Raw genomic sequence first — 25,580 nt, 5'->3', positions numbered from 1 at the left:
CCCGCCACCTTAGGTGTATGTGGCTGGCGCCTTAGCCGCTTGAGCCACAGGCGCCGAGCCATCAGGGGCTGGGTTTGAACCTCCCACCTCTGGTATATGGGGCTGGCACCTACACCTGGAGCCACAAGAGCCACCTGTCATTCTGCCTTTTAAAACCTCAATTACCTGACAGATAAAAATCCTTTGAAAAATTGCTAAAAGCGAAGTTGTTCCTCGCAATGATTACATGTTACTGCAAAAATTTAGATACAACTTGAATATTCACCACAGAAAATCTATTAGGTAAATCTTTGGAGGAAATACATCACTTAGCCCTTTGCCATGCTTTGACATAATAGTAACTGAAAAAGGCAAATTGAAAAATAGCATACACACGGTGACTGCAGCCACAGAATACATAGGCTACAATGTCTGTGAGGAAAAGCACGGTTTTCACTTCTCTACTTTTCAAATGCCTTGTAATATATTACCTTAATTTTGGAAAAAATAATTATATGATATTCAAGTAAAATTACAGCCCAGAAGGCAACTAGTATTCATATATGGGTTTTCACTGCTTTTTCATTTATTGGCTTTCAAGTTGAATCATTTTGCAGCAAGATCTTTACCATAACACTATAAAATTTCATGTGTCATTTCAAAATCCTATTTTTATATGTAATTTTCTCATTTGCTTTAGAGAAAACATGCCACTACCAGTGAAGGTGTGGCAGGGCAGAGATTTGGTCTTGAAACGCAGGTGTCAAACCCAAATCCCAGAGTTTTGTCACCCTACAAGAACATTGTGACTGTCCACAGCCAGCCTTTCTAATCCTCTGAAGGCTTTATTAGAGCAAGTATAATATATTTTTTGCCCTCTATTTAATCTCATTAAATAATTTAATACATATTGCTGTTTTTATGAACAAAGAAATTAGCATTTAAGAAGCAATTACTGTATACTGCACATTTTAATTGGATTGTTCTCTTAAAATATTCCCTTTATAAGATATAGATTATGTCCCCATTTTACAGATGAGGAGGCTGAGCCTCAGAGATTTTAAATAACTTCCACGAGTACAACAACCAATAAGTGATGGAATTGGGATTTAAACCGAAGCTTATGCTCTCTCCTCTGAAGCCCAGGGCCTACATGGAGTGGCAGGAAACAGCCAAACCCACACAAGGACAATTGTGTTAAAACAGAATTAATATTGTATATCAAAGAAGAAAATGAACTTGTAACCATGGCATATTGGCAATATTTGTGGAGTTTAAAAGGAGTAGATAAGCCAGGCACAGCCGTTTGAACCTGTAATCCTAGGACTCCAGGAAGTCAAGGTGGGAAGATCCCTTGACCTCAGGAGTTCCAGACCAGCCTGAACATGAGTGAGAGCCGTTTCCACTAAAAATAGAAAAATTAGCCAGTCATGGTGGCATACAATTGTATGTAGTCCCAGCTACTTGGGCAGCAGAAGCAGGAGGATGACTTGAATCCAGAAGTTTAATGTTTCTGTGAACTATGATGACACCACTGCCCTCCAGCTGGGGTCACAGAGAGACGCTGTCTCAAAAATAAAACTAAATTAAAAGAAGCAAATAATTACCTTAATATTCTGCATCAGTAAGATTTTATAAAACTTACATTGCTACTTTTTTTTTATTTTCAAAGTATGGTTTCAGTAACTATGGGATTTATAATGATTAAAATATTGACTGCAAAGAAATCATTTTCAGCAAGCTTTATTTATGGGATTGAGGTGCCAATGCTTCTGAACCCAATCTGCATGGCTTTAGCCTATAAATTAAAGGAAACAAATGAAAAACAGCCAACAAATACAAGCAATAGCATCTGCCACTCAGTCAGTACCTTCAGTCTAATGTTGGTTCATTTGTCTGCCTCTGCCCTGACCATGGCCTCATCTTTACTGCACAATTCACAAACTCTTGTAAGATAAGACTCAGAATTTAAAACTGACTTCGAGCAGGATCTGTGGCTCTGTTTCAGATGCTCTTGGTGGCAGTAATCATGGTGAAAATGAAGATGATGATGGCTGATAATGAATCTAGATAATTAAGGTTCTTATGTAAATTATTTGGAAATAAATTGACTAGATTGTCTGGCGCCACTGTCCCAAATTGCTGGTAATTACTCCACCCACCTGGGGCTTTCTCATTCTGCAAATCTGGCCTCTGTGTACCCAACTTCTCCAGCTGTCTTCCTGCAGTGATCCCAGAGGCCAGGCCACCCTGGATCCACCGCTCCACACCACATCACATCCTCTTGAGACAAGAGTCCAGCTTCTTGGGATACTGCATATTCTGGGACTCAGACAGTAGAACACTAGGACAACAGATTAAGGATGCATACAGCTGCTAAGTGGAAGAGAAAGTTTACTAGAAATTCAGGAACCAAATGTATTGCTCAGAAGTTAAAGTCAATTATACTTCTTTTCATTGTTTTAATTCAAAGCTAGCCCTCTTTCTGATCCCCTCTTTTATGCAAAACACTGTTTCTATCTTCATCCTCCATTCTTTTTTTTTTTTTAATTTCAGGTTAATGTGAGGGCACAAACAACTAGGTTACAATATTTGCATTTGTTAGGTAGAGTCCTTCTTGTAGCTGTGTCTGAGGTGAACCATACTCCTTTACATTTTGCCCATTAAGTGGGAGCACACCAATGCCCTCCTCTTCTTGTATCATGTCTTAGATTTAAATATCCATCTTGAGTCAATTTTTGTAAGTGATGAAAGGTGTGGGTCCAGTTTCAATCTTTTACATGTGGTTATCCAGTTCTCCCACCACTACCACCATTTATTGAATAGGGATTCTTTTCCCCAGGGTATGCTTTTGTTTGGTTTACCAAAGATCAGATGGCTATACAAGACTGGTTTCATCTTGGTTTTCAAGTTGGTTCCAAATGTCTATGTCTCTATTTTGTTTCTTTACCTTCTGCAATTAAGTCTTTGATCATCTGGAATTGACATTTGCATGGAGTATGAAGTAGGAGTCCAATTTTTGCAACATAGATAACAATTTTCCCAGCACCATGTATTGGAAAGTTTATCCTTTCCTCACTGATCTAAAATCACATACATCATATACTGGATTTCCATTTGTCCATGGAACCATTTCTGGATCTCTATCCTGTTCTACTGGTCAGTTTTGTCTCCCTTAGACAGATACCGCACTTGAGTTTACAGACCTTAGCGTTATACCTATAATATACCTTGATATCCATACGACAAGTCACTCATCTTGTTCTTTTGTAATCAGAAGTGTATTTACTATTCTTGGCCACTTGTATTTCCATGTAGATTTTAGAATCAGCTTGTCAAGTCATACCTACTACAACTTCCTGAAAATCTCTTGGGATTTTTAATTAGAATTTTATGAATATATTGATTCATTAGTGGTGAATGTACATCCTCATCATCAAGTCTTTCTCTGAATGAATAAGATTAATCTCCTTATTGATTTGTCTTCCATGATGTCTCCTAATAAAGTTTTATAATTTCTCCAAAAAGAACTTTACATAGTTTATTAGATTTATTCCTAAGTATTCTCTCTTTTTTGGATATTTAAGTTACATTTTATGTTTTTGCTGATATGTGAAAGGCAATTTGACTATTGCATATCAGTTTTTGTTTCAACAACTATGCTAAATTTTCTATTAATAGTAAATAATAAGCTTTTTTCTTTCTTTCTTTCTTTTCTTTTCTTTAGTTTTTCATAAATATATCGCTCATTTATTTTTCTTCCTATTATACTAGCTAGTAAATCCATAAATCATGAAATAAAATAGATGGTAGTGAGTATCTTTGTTTTGTTCTTGTTCATAAAGGTGATTCTTTCCAGATTTCACCATTAAGTATCAAGTACACTATAAAGCACTTCCTGTATACCATTTATCACATTAGGGGTGTTCTAATCTATTTCTAACGTGATGAGTTTTATCATTAGTGAATATTAAATTTTATCAAATATCTTTCTCTACATTAATTACATTGTTATATTATTGTAATCCTTTAATATATTTATATAATTTATTTATTTACATTGATATAAAATTAATGAGCAATATTATATTCCTGTGATATCCCCAACATGATAATATATTTTTGATTTTATGTATTTCTAGATTTAACTTATTTTTAAAATTTTTGCATTTATATACATGAGTGAGATTGGCTCTGTAATTTTCTTTTTTATGTTGTTTTGATTTGCTTTTGATATCAAAGTTTGCTAACTTCATAGATAGATTGTGTAGCACTCCATCTTTTCCCGTACTCTAGAATGATTTCCATCACATAGGTAGAATTCAGCTATACATCATCAGAGCCTGGTGTTTCCATTGTGGTAATATTTTTAATTACCAAGTCAATTTTTTGTGGTTTAGAACTATCTGGGTTTTCTGGTTATTTCTGATGAGTTTCATTAAGTTATATATTTGTTAAACTTTGCTGTGTGTTTCAGTAAGTTATGTAGTTCAAAGTTTTCAAATGTCTCATTATAAAGTTGTTTTATATATCTTCTTTCTAATCCACACTGTATTTGCAGTTGTGGTTTTAAATTCCTGATATTAATTTGGTCCTTTTATATTTTTTTCTTAATCAGTTTTGTCAATGGTTTGTCTACTTCAAAAAATTAGCCTTTGAATTTGCTGGTCCTTGAAGATAGTTTATCTTCTATTCATTTATTTCTATTTATGTTGATTATTTATTTCCTTATATATTTTTTAGTATAGTCTGTTAACCGTTATCTAACATCCTAATTTGAATGCTTAGCTCTTTAATTTTTAGGCTTTTTTCTTATGTATTATATTTTTCTTACATTTTCTTTGAATATAAGCATTTAAACCTATATATTACTTTAGCTATATCCCCTAGTCATTCTATAGTTTTTAATATCATTCAATTCTAAATACATCTTAACTTTTGTCATACTTTACTCTGTAACTTTTGGATTCTTTGTATTTTTATTTCCATACATAGATGTCATTCTAGTTATTTTTGTCATTTATTTCTACCATTACTGGACAAGAACCAAATAATGTGATGAATGCAGAGGCAATACTTCTCAAAGGCTCTTTAGGTTACTGGGGTACTCTAACTTATCTGAACAATTCACATGATTTCCTGTTATCCATTATATAATGCACTAAAGCCTTTCATCAAATTTACTGTGCTATTGAGTCAGCTAAAAATAAGAATTAAAATATTAGAGATATCACTGGGAGAGTGTATAATCTGACAAGCTTTATAATGGCAAAACTAAAAAATAATTCCTACATTTGTTTCCATCAATTTTTTCTCCCCTTTAGTGTCTTATTCATGGGTCACTATAGTACAAGATTTGCTAGGAAGTCTCCTGGGTTACTACGTCATAATAATAACATTAACTTCATAGACAACACCCCTCATGTTGATGACATGCATGCACATATTAAGTATGACTGTCATTTGATCCCAAGCTCAAAAACATATTGCTGTCAATGGAATGTGCACATGAAAAGATTTAAAAGAGAACAATAATTAAACTAATACAATTGGACCATAAAATACACACTTACCAGCTCAAAGACAATCCATGAAATCTGGAACTAATCGAAGATGGGGATATGCATGCAAAGAAGCACCTCTGGAAACTGGGGAAGGCTCTGGGGCAGAGGCAGAGTGGTGACTGTGTCTGTCAGGGGCTTGCCCATTCTGCCATGTGAGATAACGGGTTGGGTTCTCCTGGGACAGAGACACATGGCAGCTCTGCTCATTTCAGCTCAGAAGGTACCCAGGAATCCATTCCCTCATGGGTCACCCTCATGGGATCTAACAGAAGGGCAATTTTCCTTGTAATCTAAAAACCGGAGCTCTCAGTGCCTCAAAAGTTTGATGTTTTCTTTTTTAGAAGGAATACTAAATGTGTTGATGGTAGAGTCCTGTAGGCACTAATGGGAAGAGAGAAGGCAGGAGCCTGTTCTCGCCATGGTTCCTTCATTTGTTTAGTTTTAATTAACCATTCAGCCTCTTAATGCTGACTACCTCCCAACCTATGCTTACTGTAGCCCTTTCTAGCCCACATAAAAAGAACGAGTTTTGTAAGCCTAATAAATCCAAGAGACTGAGGCTATAAAAATGAATGTGGTCTGACTCTAACTCTTGAGTAGTTCAGTGCTCGCTGGGCCAGAGAGGCACAAACATAAGTACTCAGTATGCGTAAGTTCCCGAAGAGCTCGCAGCCAGGTAATCTCAGACTACTTAATCCTTCAGTCTAACTCCTACCCTCCCTTCTTCTGTGGGTGACTGGGCGCCCCATCACCTCTCTAACGGCTTCTGGACTCTGCAGATTTCTCTTCTGCCTTTCCATGTTCTGGTACCCGAGCTGCCTTTAGTTTTTCCAACTATAGAGTCTCGTTAAAACCCGTAGTGAAATCATCTCCCCTCTCTCTTCCTTTCTTTAGCCCTTCTTTAACTAACACCTGAAACATTGGGAGAGTTTAAGGATAAGTCTCTTTGCCTCCAGATGTAAACTTTCTAAACAACCAACCACACCTGGATAGTGATCTTTCTAAAGTGTGTATCTAATCATTACACTCGCTTAAATTCTTTCAATGTCTCCTCTAACTTCAGAGGACATGCAAGATCCTTCCTCTCTGACCCTGCCTACCCAGCCAGCTCACTACTTACCATCCCCCATGCCAGATTCTGGAGCCCAGTCACGCTGGGCTCTCACATTCTGACTAGATACTGTCCCCGTCTCACCTGTTTGCTCATCTAAGACTCGGTTCAGTCTGTTACAGAACCCTTAACCATTACCATTTAAATGACATTATGGGCCCTAACTGGCACCTTCATGCTTGTGAATCAGAGCCTGGGTCAACTTACCTACCACTGACTCACTGAATATTCATTTCAAGGAGTGCCTGATAAAGACTAATGGCCAATTTGCCTAAAGTCAAAATATCTGTTTACCAATTAAGCATTTTGATTAAATTATGAAATTTAGCTATATACCTAAAGACATATAATCATTATAACTCTACGGAATCCTATAATAATCCCCATTAAATGGATTAACAAGAATCAAAACAGTTGCAGGGCACCCAGATTTGAGGCCTTCAAACTCTCCCCCTCTGTCTCTCAGTCTCTGTAGCTATTGTCTCCCTGGCTCTCAGCCTTTCTGTGCCCCGTACGTCCTCTGCCTCCAGTCTCCCATTCTGTCTGTTCTCTGGCCCTCCCTGCCCCATTCTGGCCATGCCCTCCTTCTCTCTCAGCCCTTACCTCCTCTCCTCTACCCTGGGGTTCCCCCTCCAGATCCGGCCTGTATGTTTTGCTAATTCTCCTCTTCAGTGCTCCCCCAGAAGAAGGTCCCACATTCTTACCCAAATCCTTCCTGTTGTGATAATAGAACAGGGCAGAGATAAATTAACCATTTGGTAAAATGATGTCACAAGGACAAAAAAGAAAACTGTTCAAATAAAATTTCATAGAATCTTGAAAACACTTAAAAATACTCATACAAAATAAATTACTATAACCTTTATGAACCAGTAAAAGAAATAAATTTTGGCCAATTGATAAAGTTGACAAATTCATCAGAGTTGTCACAATGTGAAATTTGCCTCAAGAATTCCAATGATACTAAAATATTAGTAAAAGAGTAAATGACTCTAAAAAGAACTAGAAAACAAAGACGTACAGGCTGAAAGCCTCCTACGTGAAATGCTACATTTTTGTTATATTTATCAGAAGGATATATTCACACCCATATTCATAAGGATATATCTATGAATGCAGTCACAAAAATATACTTCTAAAGTGACTAAGCCTCCTTAGGAAACTTAGCTTTTAAAAAATGTAAAACTAATTTTAAAATACTGCAAAGAACATATTCATAAGAAATATATACTTTATGATTAAACATATTTTTGAAATATAATCTTAAAATAGGCAAATGAGAAATGTATTCATACGTACTATATATAAAACATTACTCTCTGAAATAAGTTTTTGTTAAATCTTTAAGTGTAGTAAAGTGGGCAAACTATGCATTTAGTTAACAGATCCTTCAATAAATTGGCTTTTTGTGAATTAGCCACTCAGTAATTGATCCTTTGGCAAACTGGTCCTCAGCATGTTGGCTCACCTCCCTTTTACACACCTCTCTGCTTGTTCTCAGTACCCAGCATTGTACTGATGGATATTTCACTCTGCTCCCCCAGGACACCGTGTCCTATTCACTTTGGACCCCCCAAACTTAGCACGTTGTATTTCTATGAAGACTTAGAAATGCTGACTAATTAATAAACATAATGGTCTTTACTATACCTTAACCTAAATATTTTTTTCCCTGTGAGACACATACCAGGACATTCTGAATATGAATGGGTCATGGTAAGGGAGAAAAATTTTCTTGCACTTTTTACTCTTTACATCCATATTTGGATATACACAGCTTTGTAGATAATTTCCTTATGAATTATAGGCTGAGTCCTAATAGCAAACTTTCAGAAACTACCCAAATATAAAGTCTGAAATAAAATTATTCTTTTTTGACTACTGTTTGGTGTAAAAATGGCAATTATTGATCAATCTTTCTTTTATAAGGTATTTATCTCAATAAGTTCCATTCCCCAAAAGCATTTGGGCAGAATTTTCCCCATATATGTAGTAAAGACTGCACATATCAAAACAAATAAACAAACAAAAAAGACTGCACATATCCCCTCCCATACTCACCCCAGTGCTATAAAGCATGGTGGTTTCCGATGCTCATCATCCAATTGCAAGTCTCCATCACTTGCTCATGTGAGCCCTTCTGTCTGAAATACCCTTGACTTGTTGTGTTATTTGGTTGGCTCTGATTCAACCTCAAAGGTTTGTTTAAGGTAGCACTCCTCCAGGAAGCCTTCCCTAACCTCAACCCAGGTTCTCTGTCCTGCTCCCTAAAGCTGGGAAATTTGCCCCTCTTCTGTATCCTCATAACGCTCTCTGAATATCTCCATCATTAAATTTACTACCCTATGCTGATAACTATTTCTGTGTCTGTCTTCCCATTGGACAGGGGCCATATCCTCAGTAAGAAAAGGTTACGAGCACTCAGTATAAGTTTATGGACCTAAACTGGACTCCTTGTTCTTCCAAATTATTTATTTATTTCTTCATTTACCCATTAATTCAACAATCATTCATGAATGAATCCCAGGGGTATATGCCCACTTCATTTTGCTGGGCAGTCTCCTGACTTCCCAGATGCTTTTGGGCTATGTGGAAACCAGTCATTTCAACCACACACACACACACACACACAGCAGAGCTTACAAAGAACATTTGGGAACCACTTTGGAATTGTGATTTGTTTTTGAATCACCCCTTTGAATCATTTTTGTATGTTTCTTGTTCTGGTAACATAACTGACTGATTACCCTCCATCTCTTTTGTGGGGATAGGCTGACCTAAGTGATGCTGCGTGACAGCCTCATTCTCTGGGATTGGGAGACTATTGCATCCTCCTCTCTGGCTTCCACCTGCAGGAAATGCAGATGTCAGTGGAGGTCATCAGTATTAAGTATGTGTTGATAAATAATGTTAGTGAACTAACATCCAATTATTACTTTACAGCACGTCTTTGAAGCCACTCAGACTCAGCCTGTCACCTCGGGCTTCAGAAGTTTTCCTGCCCACTGGCTTTAGCTACTAACAGGCAATGTTTTTGTTTTTAATTCAAGCTCATAAAGGGTCAAGTTTAAAGAGCTTTGATGTAAATCCTACATTTTCCAAAGAAAAACTCAAAAAAGAACAAGGAAATTTAGCGTATGAGTGATTGCCAGTCTGTGGAAGCCAAAAGCAGGGCAGGCCAGCTAATCCCGGGGCACTTGGCTCCGAAGCTGAAGAGTAAGGAGAGATCTGGCTTTCTGGGCCTCTGGTAATGACAATGAGCAGTCAGGAGAGCAATGAGGGGAAGAAGCCAGGAGGGACCAGCATGAAAAGACGATGAACAAAGGCCTTTATTTAGCTCTGACTCTGTCACTAGACAATGAGCCATTCCTCAAAAAAAGAGTAAGATTTACACAAAACACCCCTTGAAGAGCACTTTAAAATAATAATGATAATAAACTACTTGGTTAATCTTGCATGCTGATACCTAGATTAAGTACTCTGCTCCAAAACCTTATGGAAATACATTAAGAACCTACACATTCTCACACCTCTATAGGGAATCAAAATACTAAACATCCAGCCCGGAATAGACCAGCCAGCCAGAATAGACACCAGCCACAAACACCACTCAGGCCATCCTGGAGGGTGAAGCTAAATATAACATTGAATAAGCACACAATTGTACAAACAGGCATCTCTTCCCCGCCCCTGTAAAGTTCCACACTGGATTCTGCTCTGGTTCCTTTCCCCAGCAACAAGGGTGATTAGTGATAAAAATATTAACGGAAAATCTGAAGTTATTCTTGTGTGTATTGGCTTTTTGCCTAAAGCTAAAAAAAAATCACTTAAGCATTTCTTTTTCCATTTTCAGCTATTTGTCCTCCTCTGTGTCCAGGCCCTGAGGGCAGCGACTTCTCCACTCCCACTTCCCTACCATGCAAAGGGCCCCTCCATGGAATAGAAACAGAGACCCAAGCATGTCCTGGTCACCAGCCTGACCACGGCCTTCCTACTGCTGTTTCTCAGACACCTCCCAAGCACTGGCACCCCGGCGTTTTCTCCTCTTTCCCTTCAGACCTCCTTTCATTTTCTCTTCTTTCCCTCCAGTCCTCCATTCCTAAGCTTTACACACTATTTTCTCACCATGCTGTTGTTTAGAAATCCCTTGCAGGCTAGGAGCAATTTCTGTGTGTTCTCACACTTGGGTCACTGAGCCTCAGCTCTGTACCCCACTTCTGAATGAATTTATGACTCTGACAGTCATTCTCCTGGATGACTTAAACATTATTCTCACTTCTCGGGAAATGAGGGGTCAGGCAAGTAAGCAGGAAAGTCAGGGCTGAGCTCGGGAGACAGTGGGGTCCAGTCTTGTGCTCTTTCTTACCTTGTGTTGCTGCTCTAAAACAGAAAACAGTCCAAAGCTATGGGGTCTGGCCTTGATGTGACTGATACATATCTGACTCACAAGTGTTCACACGTGCAAGAAAAGAAGGTTGCGTCACCACTCCGCATCTTAACATTGCTGATAGATCTCAGGCATCCCTAAGCTTGAGAAAAATGTTAACCAAAACAACTGCCCTCTGTCTCTACTGAGGGACTCATGTGACAGATACCTGATGTGTGCTGCCATTCACCCTAATCAGTGCTCCATTAGATATCCAGAAAGCATAAAAAGCCCAGGGACGATCATCTTTGCCAAAGCATTATTCTGAGGGTTGAGGGGATTTTTTTCTTTCTTTAGAATTGGAGAGAAGGAAAATTAATTTACAGCCAGATGTGGACCCCCAAGGGAAACAAAGGGGACTTGTTTGTGCTCAGGGTTGGCGCCCACGCATGAGTCACGTGCCTATGCGTGCCGGTAGGTGCAGCTGAGTGTGGTGAGAGGCAGTGCGAACACACTGGGGCCCTATCGTGCTCAGGCAGGTTTGGGGGCCTCCTGTAGGCCTCTCTGCCCTAGGAAGTCATGGCAAAGACTGACCTACTCTCTACGGGCCGGCTGGTTAACTCTGAACTTTATGTAAGACTGTATCATTTTCTCCCTCAGAAATATTTACCAAAAAATCAGGGACCACGACCTCTTGGACAAAAGGAAAACAGTCACAGCGCTGAAGGCCGGAGAAGACCGGGCCATCCTCCTGGGGCTGGCCATGATGGCGTGCTCCATCATGATGTACTTCCTGCTGGGCATCACACTCCTTCGGTCCTACATGCAGAGGTGACGCCCGGGTGGGACGCCAACACTCTCCCCTCCTCTCCCTCCTACCCCTTCATTTAATCAACCCTAAGGTTGCCTGCTCTTCTGATAGGAACTTTGAGAAGTGTCTGGCATATAATAATGTTCAATAGTGTTATCTAAGAATAACGGTAAATATTGCTCTATGTATAACCTGCCTACTACACACCAGGGACAATCATGCATTGCCTGTGTAACCCTCACTACCACTCTGAGGTCAGTAGGAATACACTCATCATAAAAGTGGCAAAACCAGGGCCATTTGCCCAGTGTCAGAGCTCACACATGTGGCAGAGCTGGGGTTCAGACCTATGTCCCATTAATTCCAGAAGCCCTATTCCTGCCACTTCACACCTCTGCCCATTCTCCACCCTCCCCTTCCTCTCCACCCCACCCCACCATCACCCTCCACCAAGGTCAGATTTAGTTGCTCTGAAGTCTCTGTTGAAGTTCCCTGGGTTACTCTAATATGTGGTCTGGGCTGAAAGACATGGCATCAACATTTTAAAATCACAGATTTGAATCCTTTTCACTTTAATATTTAATTTAGGTTTACTAGATAGATAGGAAGGCAAATATACACAGCAGAGAGCTAGCAGTGCCCTGCCCCCTCCCCCCACCCCCAGGAAGCCATGTGGTAAGTCCCATCTCCAGCACCTCCAGCTGACTGTTGTCTGTAAGCTGAGCACATTAAACACGCGCAAGCCCAGCTCTGCTGCAGCTAATGGGGGGAAGAGTCACACAGCGGCTCAGCTTAAGGAAAAAAGACCCTTTCAGATTAAAAAAAAGAAAGAAATGCAGTTTCAATCCAAAAGCAAATCAGACTGCTTTGTGGCACTTGTTTTTCCATCTAAATTAATACTTTCATTTTAGAAGAAAAATCTGGCTGAAAGACAGCAATTTGCTGAAATTAAAGCATCATCTTTCACACTGCTGGCTGCCCTGCTCTGTCTCCCAGTGGTCTTCAGCTGTGCTCACTCTCGCCGACGTGCTGATGCCTCAAGCCCCAAGTTCTCCCTGATTCCAAACCTGTTTTCAGACCCTTACTCCTGCTTAGAACCATGTAAGGCTTTTCCCCTCATTATATAAGCAAAATCTGACCATCCATGTTCCAGGAAAATACAATTTGCCAAACCAGAGGGGGTCAGGTCTAGGATCCTGCCTCTGGAATAAAATGTCACAAGTGCAAAGGGGCGGGGAGCTGTCGATGTAGGACAAACAAAAAGACATTGGCCCACACAGAAAACATGCTGTTTTCCCATCCCGGTGAGAATCAGCTTCCACCCAGAAGCAAACCATGAATTACTAGTGCATTATTTCCTAATCACAAAGGTTAACCTTGATCATAAAATTAAAAGTATTTTAAAATGAAAAGTTGACCAATGAGCAGCTGGAAGCTTCCCAGCTGAGCAGTGCCAGGGCACCCTATTCACCCGTTGCTCTGCTTAGAAGAGTTTCTCTTCCATTTTGTTCCTGGAGAGGCAGCATAGCACAGCAGAATGAGCTCAGGCCTCAGAGAAAGGCAGCATTAGGTGGGATCACAGTTCCCATCACTTACTAGCCAGATTTCTCAGTTCACTCACCTATGAAAGGAGTTAGTACTCAACACACAGTACTCAACTCTACTCACATAAAGCACCAATTAGGGTGAGAGGGATGCAGTAAGTGATTTGTCTTACTATGATCAAAGGTCCACGTTACCTCTGATTCCTTATTAGAAAGACCTCAAGGGTCTATGTCACCGTCCTTCCATCTGTCAAGTTGGAGCCTAAGCCCCTCCGCCCAGCTGCCATCTTCCCTCCCCTTCTCCCTTATACCTTCTTCATCTACAAACTGGGCTGGGGTGGGGGTTGGGGTGGGATGAGGAAATTACAGAGGAAAATGTAGCAGAAGTAAGGGCTGGGGTGTGGCAAGAAACTGGTAACAATGTGGAAGTCCAGGTGGGTGCAAGTTGTGATATTAATACATGCTCTATGCTTGCTAGTAAATGTAACAAGGAAAAAAGTTAACTTAGACCAAGCACTGGAGAATACCACAGCCAATGGAAGTCATTGAGAAAGTTCTCCCATACCACCATTTTGTCTGTGAGGTCTGATAATTAAGTTTGTGAACTTGTTCTAGAAAAAGTCCTGGAACCTCATTGCTGATATCACTATGGCCACCTGTGAGACATTCTCCTTGGGAAGCTATGCACTGACTCTAGTCCCTAGTCCACTCTTCAAAGCAACTTGGGATCTCTTTTTTTAGAACAAGCATCAGAGCTGTCATTATATGAGGTTTGACAATTAAGTTAGTGATCTTGTTACCATGCACTTATATTGGCAGCACCATACAGACGATTTGGTAAGATTTCATAACCTAGGTCTATCAGGGTCTCACAGCTGTGTTCCTGTCCCTGTGTGGCACTGTCCTGATGAGTAGTGTTCATTATTGGAGTTGCATGTTTTTGTGTGCTGTATGATAAAAGCTCAATGGCCATTCCAGGAAAAGAGTTCCAAAATTGCTTTGAAGGGTAGACAAGGTGCTGGTGTCAGGGCACAGCTTCCCAAGGAGAGTACTTCACAGGTGACCATAGTAATATTCAGCAATGAGGTATGCAGCACTTTTTCTAGGATGAATTCAGAAACTTAATTATCAGACCTTATATATCATATTGTAGTTTGCCTGAAGCTGCTCTATTCAAAGGAATAAACTTTACACAGTAGATTGTATTATAGATTTGGGAAAGACTCTTCAGACTCAGGAGCAACGAAATGATTCCCTCTGATCACACCTTCCTCACTGTCAGCTCTTGGCCTGTGTTTACTCCCACCCCTCCTCTGTAGCGTGTGGACAGAAGAGTCTCAGTGCACCTTGCTGAATGCATCCATCACAGAGACATTCAACTGTTCCTTCAGCTGTGGTCCAGACTGCTGGAAACTCTCCCAGTACCCCTGCCTCCAGGTGTATGTTAACCTGACTTCTTCTGGGGAAAAGCTCCTCCTCTACCACACTGAGGAGACAATGAAAATCAATCAAAAGGTAAGAGTTTGGCCCCTGCATTCCTGTCACCCAGGTGATCTCTCTCTGAAGTTCCCCTTTGCCAACATGTCAAAGGAAAATACCACCAGAAGCAAGCCCTACTCTTTCATTTACAAAACTTGCTATTTGATTTCCTGCCCAGGAAATTTTATTTTCCATGCAAGTTGTGAACAAATCATTCTCCCATATTGTGGTGGTTCAGATTTAGCCTTGATGTTATTTAATTATATACAAATGGATTGAGTCCCTCTGAGCTTAGTGAGAGCTATACAAGCCTAAAACCAGATATTTGTCATGTACCTGGGAGCCATGGGATAAAACCATTCTGCTTTTTCATGGTCATTGTCACTTAGTTCTGTGACCTTGAGGATGTCACTTAACCTTTCTAAGCCTCAGCTGCCTTTTCTCTAAAAAGACAATAATAGGTAGTCACCTTGCAAGGTCATTGTAAAGATGGAAACTGGGTATGTAAAGTGTTAAACAAAGCACAGAACCCAGCCTGGTGGACACCATCAACCTGTGGTCACAGTGTGTGCTTGTGTATCTTTCTTCATAGATGTTATGTACCAGGAGGGTGAAATTGCCAACACTGCTCCATTCAAGTACATGTGGTGGATGCTCAACAAATGTGTGTTGGATTAAAGTCTCAGATAAAATTTACATTTGTATGATCTGGGATGACCAGTAAAGTGTCAGCAAAACCAACCTTCCATTATCAACTTTAAGTTAAATATATTGAGTTTGGGGTTTATGTAAAAATGTAAATGTCCAGAATTCTCTAATATGCCAAGACAACCTGCTGCCATTCTTTAATAGGGCACTTGGCTCATTACCAGGACACAACCCGCAAGAACTGTCATTTCTCTTGTAAAAAATACTCTTTTCATTACAATTATCAGTGCTTATGATATAACTTACAGTTATTTTTCAAAGTGCAGTAGCTTATAGTTTTAATACTAGAACATAAGAACGAGTAGTATTTGTTTCTGATACATTGACACAAAGCAGGGAAATCCACCCCATGTTTTGGTTACAATAACTTAAAACAGTTCTTTTAGAGATCTCTGAGCACTCAACATAATGAATATTTCAGAGAATGTTGTTTGAAAACGTTTGCTCTGATTCTCTTTCGCTTGTAGTAGCCACAGACAATACCAGTCACAATCCTGTGCTGTGGATACACGTGTAGAGAGCTCGGCTCTCTCACAAAGTGTTTGTCTTTCAAGATCTTCCCTCAAGTCAGATTTTTAAATCAAAGCTGACCTGTACTGATGAATGCCTATAAAACTCTCAAAGCCCCAAGAAATTGGAAAGTGGCCAACTTGAATAGGCATCAAAAACGGGAACATATTTCCATTTCCTCGTTTTGACATCTTATCACTACACCCTGTGAATGCATTATTTATGTTATAAACAGGGAGTGAGGTTACCAATAAAGGTTCCAGTTATGTATTCAGGGCCAGTAGCTTGGCTCCCTCAGCATGGAAGCAGGTCATCTTTTGCTTTATTTGCCTCACCACCTGCTTTTTAAATATAAATTCCAACACACATACAGAAACTGCGTGAAATGAAAAAGGGCAGCAGAAGTATTTACAAAGAGATCCTCTCATGTAGCCACCACAAGGGTAAAGAAAGAAAGCATTTCCTGCACCCCCAAACACCCTTCACACCCCCTCCAGTAACTGTAGGCTCTGCCCCAACCCCGCCGAAGATAACCACTGTCCTGACTTACTGTGGCAATTACTTCCTTATTTTTCTTTGTAGTTTTATTACCTAAGCATATATCCTGGAGCCTTGTATTTTAGTTTTGCCTCATTTTTAAACATCATATAAACTAAGGTGACCAGATTTTAACATTGGTAAAGCGGGACACCATTGACTAGGGGGGTGGGGGGATGGGAGGGTGGAAGGGGTGGGGAGGTGGTTCTTAATTAAAAATTTGGTCTATATGGAGCAACACAAATTTTCATAGAATGCAAAAATAGTATTGTAATATATATTTTTTAATTTCAACATGAGTACAATTTACAAATATAATACATTAAAAAATTATGTATAGTATTTTATTCTTTGGCATATTTCTCGTCAAATTCTAACAACTGATCAACAATGTGAACTTTGATAAGCAGTTCTCGATAATCAGTTCTCAACAATTATTTGTTATTATTAAAGTTTAACATTATAAAATTAAGAAAAATAATATAAAACTCATATCCTGGTGAAATAGCCACATGGCAGCCGAAAACTGTATATTCCCTTCCCCGTCTCCTGCCATTCCCTAGCTTGTCGTGCATTCTTTCAAAAAATCAGGACTTTTTTAAAACGCCATGGGATGCAGGACAAATTGTTAAAAATCAGGACTATCCCACCAAAAGCGGGAAGTCTGGTCACCTTAGTAGAAACAGAATCAAACAGAATATTTTCCTTTCTATCTGGCATCCTTCACACATTGTGTTTGTCAGACTCATTCCATTTGCTTGTAGCTCATTCATTTGCATTACTGGATTATATTTCATTGTATGAATATGCCACCTTGTTCGTTTTACTGCTGATGCATATTTTGAGTTGTCTACAGTTTGGAACTATTACAAATAATTCCACTATGATCATTCCCAGATCATAGAACACACAGCTGTCAAGTAGAAGCCTGGGAATATCTAGATTACAGGGTAGTCACATCTTGAAGTTTACTGTCAAGTAATTTGCCAAAGTGCCTATACCTAAAAACAGTCTCATCAAACCTATGGATGTGAGAACTCTTCTTGCTCAAATTTTCACCAACACTTGGTGACATCTATTAATGTAATTTTAATTTTAGCTATTGTGGTGTGATAGCTCCTGGCGGTTCTGATAACTAATGTCATCAAATGCCTTTTCCTTTCTTTATCTGGCCATTTGGACGTCTTCTTTTGTGCGATGTCTATTCAAGTCCCTTGACCACTTTCTATTGAATTATTTCTTCTTTGTATTCATCATAGGATTCTTTAAACACAAACCTTTGTGGGCTATATGTGTTGCAAACATCTTCTCTCCTATTATCTGGCCTTTTCACTCTCTGAGGGATGTCTTTTAATAAAAGCAATTTCTAATTTCTATGCAGCCAAATTTTGTCAGTCTTTTCCTTTTGGTTGGTGCTTTTGCTGTTCTGTTTAAAAAGTCTTTCCCTACCCCAAGGTCATAAAGCAATTATTGTTATTGTCATTCCTTTCACATAGAGAGCACAATCTGCCTGGAATTGATTTTTATGTAGGGGTTAAGTTTCAGGGTTTCTTTGCTTTGGTTTTTTCATCTGGACAGTATTCACTACTGTCCGTTTTTGAAAAGACTTTTTCCTCTTTTAATTATTTTACAATGCAATTCCCCCCTTATTTTCTCAGAAGTTATCTCTTCTGTTCCTGCTCTTTTAGTTTTTAGCCTACAAGATTACAACTTGCAGTCTTGACTAACTAAGGACATTTACACATTTTGACTCCACTTATTCTTTTCTGTTTATATGCTGTCATTTTTATTCTTCATATAATTGAGCTTTTATAGATATGATTCTTTTATAGACATTATTTTTATTGTAAATAGTAAATACTAATTTACATGAGTCTTCATATTTTTCCACTTTTATTATTATTTACTCCTTTATCTCTGTTCTTTTACCTGGGAATAATTTTCTATTGCCTGTAGAACACCCTTTATTAGTATTCATTTTAGCACAATGTCTTTGAAGAATTTTCTCAGTTTTCATTTCTCTGAAATAGTTTTATTTCATTTTCATTCTTGAAGGATACATTCAATGAGTGCAAAATTCTAAATTAGCTATTACTTTGTTTCCCTTGTCTTCCGGTGAGTGCTCCGACTGTTCAGAAATCTGCCCTCAGTGTAATTGCACCTTCTTTGATTTTAAAGATTATTTTCTAAAATAAATAAATAAATAAAGATGCTTTTCTTTGGGTTTTCTACAGTTTAACTCTCATGTGCTAAAGTGTGCAGTTATTTTTATTTAGTCTGCTCAACACATCCAGAGTTTCTTTCCTTATTCATTAATAATCCTTGTCAATTTTAAAAAGTTCTGCCATTAACTCATCAACCCTGATTCTGTGTTCATTCTCTCCCTCTTCTCTTTCTGGGATTCTAGTTGGCCATACACTAGGCTTTTCATTGTGTCCCCTTTTGTATTTTCCCTCATTTTATCTCTGTTTGCTTTTTCTGAATATTTACCTGTCTTCTAATTCAGCAGTTCTTTCCTCAGCTCCAAAAAATCTTCTATTAAACCCATCCATGAGTTCACAAGTTCTTTTACTATATTTCTACTTCTAGAATATTCAGTTGGGTCTTGTTTTGTCATTTCCCGTTTCCTGCAATGTTCTAATTCTTGTCTTCTAAATCCTTCAATGCAAGATGCAAGGTAGAAATAATAAAATCTGTTTTGATGCCTTCAGTATCTGAAGCCCTTATGTTCCTTTTCTATTTTTGTCTTCTCTTGTTTGTTTCCATGTTATCTTGTAATATCTAGAAATTTTTATTAGGTTCCAGAAATTACATCTGCAAAATTATTTATAAAAATAACTTTAAGACTAGGATGATGTCATGTTTTCCAAAAATTATTTCCATTTGTTTCTGCCAGGCCCTCAGGGCACTAGCATTCAGGATCACCTCCTTCTGACTTCATACATTGAGATATGCAAATCTGACTGTGGCCCCTGTGAGGACCTGTCTGTCTCAGGTTGACTACTGCTCTAATGACACAGCTTTTCAGAGGCACAACACAAAGTGAACAGGAAGGTCATCAAGCCCCCACCCGACAGCCTCAGAAATCATTTCCACCCATAGCTGTCTGAACTGCCACACAGCCTCCTGGGCTCAGATCTCCCTTCCACACAGAGCAAATGCTTCCCTGGGGAAAAGCACCAAACACTCAGCTCACTTTCCCAGTTCAGTCACTCTTTACTTGCTGGGTAGCTAGCCTCTGCTTCTGATCTGCACTATACATACTGAAAATACACAACCATCTCCAGGTCAAAAAGGCATTAAACCCTCTTTGTGCAATATAAGAAATATTTAACACATTCTTAGCAAAAAATAAATTAAAATATTCTTTGTGTCAACCTTTGCTTTCTATTCCCCCCCCCACCCTGCCAAGCTGATCAAAAATAATGGTCTCCCTCACAGTTAGCAAGAAATGGGCATGGTTTTATTGAGATGCATCAGACACTGCTGATGACATTTGATCTGAGACAACAGGAGGCAGAAGAATATCAATTCAGGTGTCTGCATCTTAAGGGAAGTGCATTCAACAGGATTTTATTTTCAATCTTCATACTTTCATGCTTTCTCATATAGTTTTTTTTTTTTTTCTCTAAGCCAGTGCTCAACATCTTGTCAGTGTTAGGACTGAAGCTGCTATGATAGTCCCCGAGTGGAAGGTAGTCTCCGGGAGTTGCCAGCAGGCCCAGGTCCCCTCCTCTCAAGGCCACAGGCTGTCCGAGCGTCACAGACCCCTAGTATTAATTCACTGTGGTTGTTAGTGAATTTCTCAATGCTGATCTCCTTCAAGAGCTTAAAACCACTTTTATTCACCAGGAATTCCCCAAACATGTCCATTTGATTTGAGGATAGATTCAAAATGTAGTTTGGTGAGAAACAGGAAACTACCTGTTTTTCGGTTATGTGGTGCGTTGTGCCATGTACATGGCCTGATGGTGTAGAAAAATGCGTCGGCTTCCTTTCCCGTGCTTCACCACACACTTCCAACCCCAGACCCGTGACGGATCTTCCCCACACCTCAGGCCAGCAGGATCTCTGCACAGGCAGCAGCCAAGGCCTCTAACTCCCCTCCTCACACTGCCTGGAAACCATGTCTGACCCCACCCACAGGTGGAGGGCTCGGTCCCACCAGGCTGCCCCCAGCACTTCAGATTCCAGGCACAAGCCAGGTTGTTTTGCTTGTGCTTCTGACCAACCAGCTACAAACCGGGGATCCCGTGAACCCCCTTCTTGGGCTCAAAGAATCCACTAGAGTAGCTCACAGAACTCGGGGAAACACGTTAGTTACATTGACCTGTTGATTCTAAAGAACATGACAAAGAATACAGATGAAGAATGCACGGGCCGAGGTTCAGAGAAGGTGCAGAGCTTTCACGCCCTCTGCCCACTCACCACCCTCCAGGACCCCTCCAGGTCAGCTGCCTGGGGACTCCCAAGGCCCAGGCATTTGGGGGTTTTATGGACGCTTCCTTACACGGGCACAATTGATTACATCTTTGCCACTGGCTGTCAATCAGAGTTTAGCTCCTCCTTCCTCCTGGAGACTGGGGTTGGGGTTGAAAGCCCCGACCTTCCACCTTCTCCTGGTATTGCCAGGTACCTGCCTCCATCCTTGAAGCATCCAGATCTCAGCTCATTAGCATACAAAAAGACAAGTACTGGGAAACAGGACAAAGACCAAATATATATTTTATAATATCACATATGGTATTTTAATATAACTGTCATGAGGAAGACAGCTATTTTGTTGGATGTTGAGTTCTATAAATGAGTCAGTTATTTACAACTTCAAACTCAGCATCACGCCTCATTTTGTCGCCCATTCTGAAGTTTTCCAGTTTCCCAAAATTCAAAAGAGTATGTATACTCTTTGAGACCACAGTTTCTCGACCTTGGGGCCCCTGACATTTTGAGTGGAATAGTCCTTCCAGCCCGGAAGGGTGGGATGGGTCTGTTTGGGCCACTGTGAAGTGTGCAGCATGGCCAGCCTCTCTGCCTCTCTCCTCTCCAGCTGTGACGACTAAAAATGTTTCTAGACAGTAGCAGAGTCGCTGCTTGGATATTACTTAGCTTTGAGCTTAGATGCTGTGAGATCCCAGAATTCTAAGCAATGCTTGTAAGCATTGGTTGAGCTCCTCTGCAAAGTTTTGGTAGTAAAAGGGAAAAAAATAAAATGAAGTTGAGAATATAAACAGGAAACGAGGGACCCAACATTGGCTAAGTGCCTCCTGTGGACTACCTGCTCAGCACTCTCTAAGAACTTTGTACAATTCATCTCATTTAATTGTAACTAAAACTCTGCTGTTAAATTAATAATAACCAAATGTTAACAGAGGCTTATAGTGTGGCAGGCACTGCGCAGTACTAAATATTTTATATGAACTAACTTATTTAATTATAACAGTAACTCCACATGTGAGGTAGCACTATTATCCTCTGAGCTCAGAAAATGAAATAATTTTACCAAAGTTACATACTCACTAGTTAGTTCTGAATTAAAATCTAAATCTCTTTCCTTCATCGTGCTATCTTTTGAAAAAGAAATTAGAGCATCCTCTTGAAAGATTAAAGACAAGAGTTTGGAAAATTCTAAATTCTATGAAATATTTATCCTTCTGAGGGCATATTTTGGTGAACAGGTGAGAATACACATCAATTCATGGAGTAAAAGCCCACGAGCAAAGGACAGGATTGTGTGTGACCCACAGGGAAGGTCAGGGTTGTACGGTCAGCTCCAGCTCACAAAGGGTGGATAGTAAGCAGATAAAAATTCACCCTGAAAGGTTTTTTGTTTTTTTTTTTTAAGGTGGGGGTGATCAAGACATACTCATAATTAGTAGTTTTAATTTGGAGATATTTATTAACATTAGACATTTGCTGAACATCTAATGGACCACAGACTCAGAAATGCTTTTGTGGCTGGCAAAGTTGAGTCACTCCCAACCAAAACTGAATTCTGGGACAGCTGAGGGCAACTTGGTGCAGAAGTGAAAGGAAGAATGTGCCAGAAAGGAGCTCCCACTGAGCATGTAGAAGGAAAGAGGGAGAGGAGGCTCTTCCCGTCCAAATGCTGAGAACGGGAACCGTGGGGCGGACTCCAGATCAAACCACCAGACTCACGCCAGGACTAACCCGACATATTAGACACCTCACGGCTCCGTGCTTTAAGCTACTCTGGGTTTGATGAGTCCCACGGCTCCAGGAGGCTCCTGTTTCCTGAGTGGTTTCCTAGGTCTTGAAAGTTTCTTCTCTGCTCCAAATCCAATGGAAATGTCTGAGAGATGTGAGCACACTGGGCAAGTGCAGGAAGGAAAACCCCTCTCTCCCTCTGAGGGACCCTTGTCTCCATACTGAGAGAAATGGTCATGCAGGCAGAGTGTGGACTCCGCTTTCCTTTTCCTCTACTAAATGCTTCAAACAGTCCACTTGCTAAAATCAAGCAAATAATAGAAGGGCAAACCAAATAAGCCTAAATTAAATTTGGGGGATTCACAATTTCTCTCTCTCTCTCTCTCTCTCTCTTTTTTTCTTTTTTTGGAAACAGGGTCTCATTCTGTCACCCTTGGTAGAGTGCCATGGCATTATACCTCACAGCAACCTCAAACTCTTGGGCTCAAGTGATCCTCTTGCCTCAGCTTCCCAAGTAGCTGGGACTATAGGCACCCAGCACACTATTTTTAGAGAAGGAGTCTTGCTCTTGCTCAGGCTGGTCTTGAACTCCTGAGCTGAAGGAATTCACCTGTCTCCACCTCCCAGAGTACTGGGAGTACAGGCCTGAGACACTGCGCCTGGCCTGGGATTCTTATTTTTTTTAAATGATGATAAGGAGCAGTAAATCTCAAAAAGAGGAAAATAAAAATGAAGTTCTATGAAGTTTACTCTCTCAAATCCTTTGTCCATCACTAATGTTCCCCAAATCTCCAAAGTTCAAGTATACTTATGAGCTAGAGGAATTCAAGGCTATCAGCTGGAGTGCTCTACATTCTTTTTTTTTTTTTTTTTTTTTTTTCAGTTTTTTTGGCCTGAGGCTGGACCTGAACCCGCCACCCCTGGGTATATAAGGCTGGCACCCTGCTCCTTTGAGCCACAGGTGCCACCCAGCTCTCTACATTCTTTGAACATGAGATTTATGTCTTATTCTCTATCACAGAACACAAAATCTGGCACATCGTATATGTTTAACAAGTATTTATTGTTTAAGAACCCTAGAGAATGTTCCATCTGGCTTTGGAACCAAGAATACGTACGTTTCACATGAGCGGTGGTGTTTGCTTGTCTTTTTAGCTCATGGACACTGCGGAGTAGGAAGCCCTAGCTACTGAAGGGTTCCTGCAGCAGATTTATGGCCCACCTGTGTGGTGGGGCTGTCTTTACTGAAAGCCATTGTAACCACATTTCTATCCCCTTTTATCACCCACCCTTGTTTTGTATTCTCTTTCTGTTTCTCTGTGTCCATCTTACATTGTTTACGGTTTTCACACCTATATCTAAGGTGCTACCTGGCATACTGGAGGCAATAAATATTGGTTGTTTTTCATTAAACCTCTAACCTCTTTCTGACATAAGACATTTCCCCTTTTTATAAAGGAGCAGCTAAAGAACAAACCCTTCCCTTGAGGTAATCCTGAGAAATTCATAGCTTCCTTCCGTGCATCCCGGGGAAAAAGAGGATGGCAGTGAGTTATTCAGCCAGACTTCCTCCTGCTGCCCCTCCCTGCCCATGTCGTTTATTTTTAGGATGAAGGCTGTCACTCTGTGCTTCACACATGCCTTTGCAAGCATGTCTAAAAAAAGCCCAACAAGTAGTTTCTCAAAACTTCTGTCCATCATGAGAATGAAAATAACTCTGTTGTAAAAGATTTTGGAAGTAAGGCTAAGAAAAGAAAACCTCCAGTGAATTCCCAAAGAATTAGAAAGAAGATGTAATTTCTGGACCTTCATTGTCCATGTAAGGGAAAGATGGTCAGAGGATGTTGACAGAACCCAGGTTTCTTCAGCTGGGAGAGAAAAGGCCATCTCTGTGGGTCTAAAGAGAAGTTTCTTTCCTTCAAGAATTAAAGAATTGGGAAAAGCTATAAGGTTTATTAACCCAGAATTAAGAAAAGAGATAAGAATCTAAATCTTGCCCTGAATGGCTGCCTCAGAGGCTTGGTAGGTTTATATATTCATAAGTTAAGACATGAAAGAGAGAGAATGACCTATAGCCATTGTAAAAAATATCGACATATTGTGATCACTACCTAAGAGTGTTGTTAAAACTATTCCTTGTGTGTTCCTTTGAGTTATGTATCATACAAAATCTAAAAAGCTAAATCATCCCTATCCCATGCCTCCCACTAAACAAACGAACAAAAAAGAATTATCTGTAAGTGCTGGGATCTTTATCTTTTCAATCTACATTACATTTTTCCAACTAAGTGTAGACCTCAGTAAAGTGTCACTTGTTGCAATGCATTCTGTGCATGCTAAACCTATCACATGAAATTTTCCCCCCACACAATAAAAGCATAAGATAACTGAATTTTCACTCCAAATTCTGCTTCAGAACCAGGCACATGGCTGTAGTTTGAGCTACAGAAACAGACACCTGGAGTCCTAGTGTAAAATTCAGCAAAATGCAAATCTCACAGGACAGAAAGGCTAAGGACATGAGGAAAAGATGCATCCAACAGGACCGTCCCTGTAGAAACTACACAGTGAGTTAGTGAGTAATTTTGCCCTTCCTGAGATTTCATAGTTTAGTATGTGATAATGGATCAAAGAGTTTAGAAGATTAAGTGGGCGAATGTGACAGTACAACAGAAAAACGTGTTGATGAACATTTACTGAGACTTTATGCAAATTCATCATCTAATCCTCACAGAAACCCTGCCAGGAAGGCTCTGTTAACCCCATTATAGAGATAAAGAAATTGATTCTGAAAAAAAAAAAAAAA

The 25,580-nt window shown here is 39.8% G+C and overlaps 1 protein-coding gene across 1 annotated transcript in view; it reads left to right on the top strand.

Annotated features, from left to right (window-relative positions):
* The window catches only part of KCNMB2 (potassium calcium-activated channel subfamily M regulatory beta subunit 2), a 272,748-nt gene that overhangs the window by 242,299 nt on the left and 4,869 nt on the right, over positions 1-25,580 (top strand). The window contains exons 3-4 of the mRNA XM_003794284.2: positions 11,681-11,851; positions 14,695-14,890. Coding sequence (XP_003794332.1) covers positions 11,681-11,851; positions 14,695-14,890 — 367 coding nt within the window. The remainder of the gene's footprint in view (positions 1-11,680; positions 11,852-14,694; positions 14,891-25,580) is intronic.

Source organism: Otolemur garnettii, unplaced genomic scaffold, assembly GCF_000181295.1.
Source record: "Otolemur garnettii isolate 467f Iridium unplaced genomic scaffold, OtoGar3 scaffold00078, whole genome shotgun sequence".
NCBI lineage: Eukaryota > Metazoa > Chordata > Mammalia > Primates > Galagidae > Otolemur > Otolemur garnettii.
This window is presented reverse-complemented; position numbering and strand designations above follow the sequence as displayed.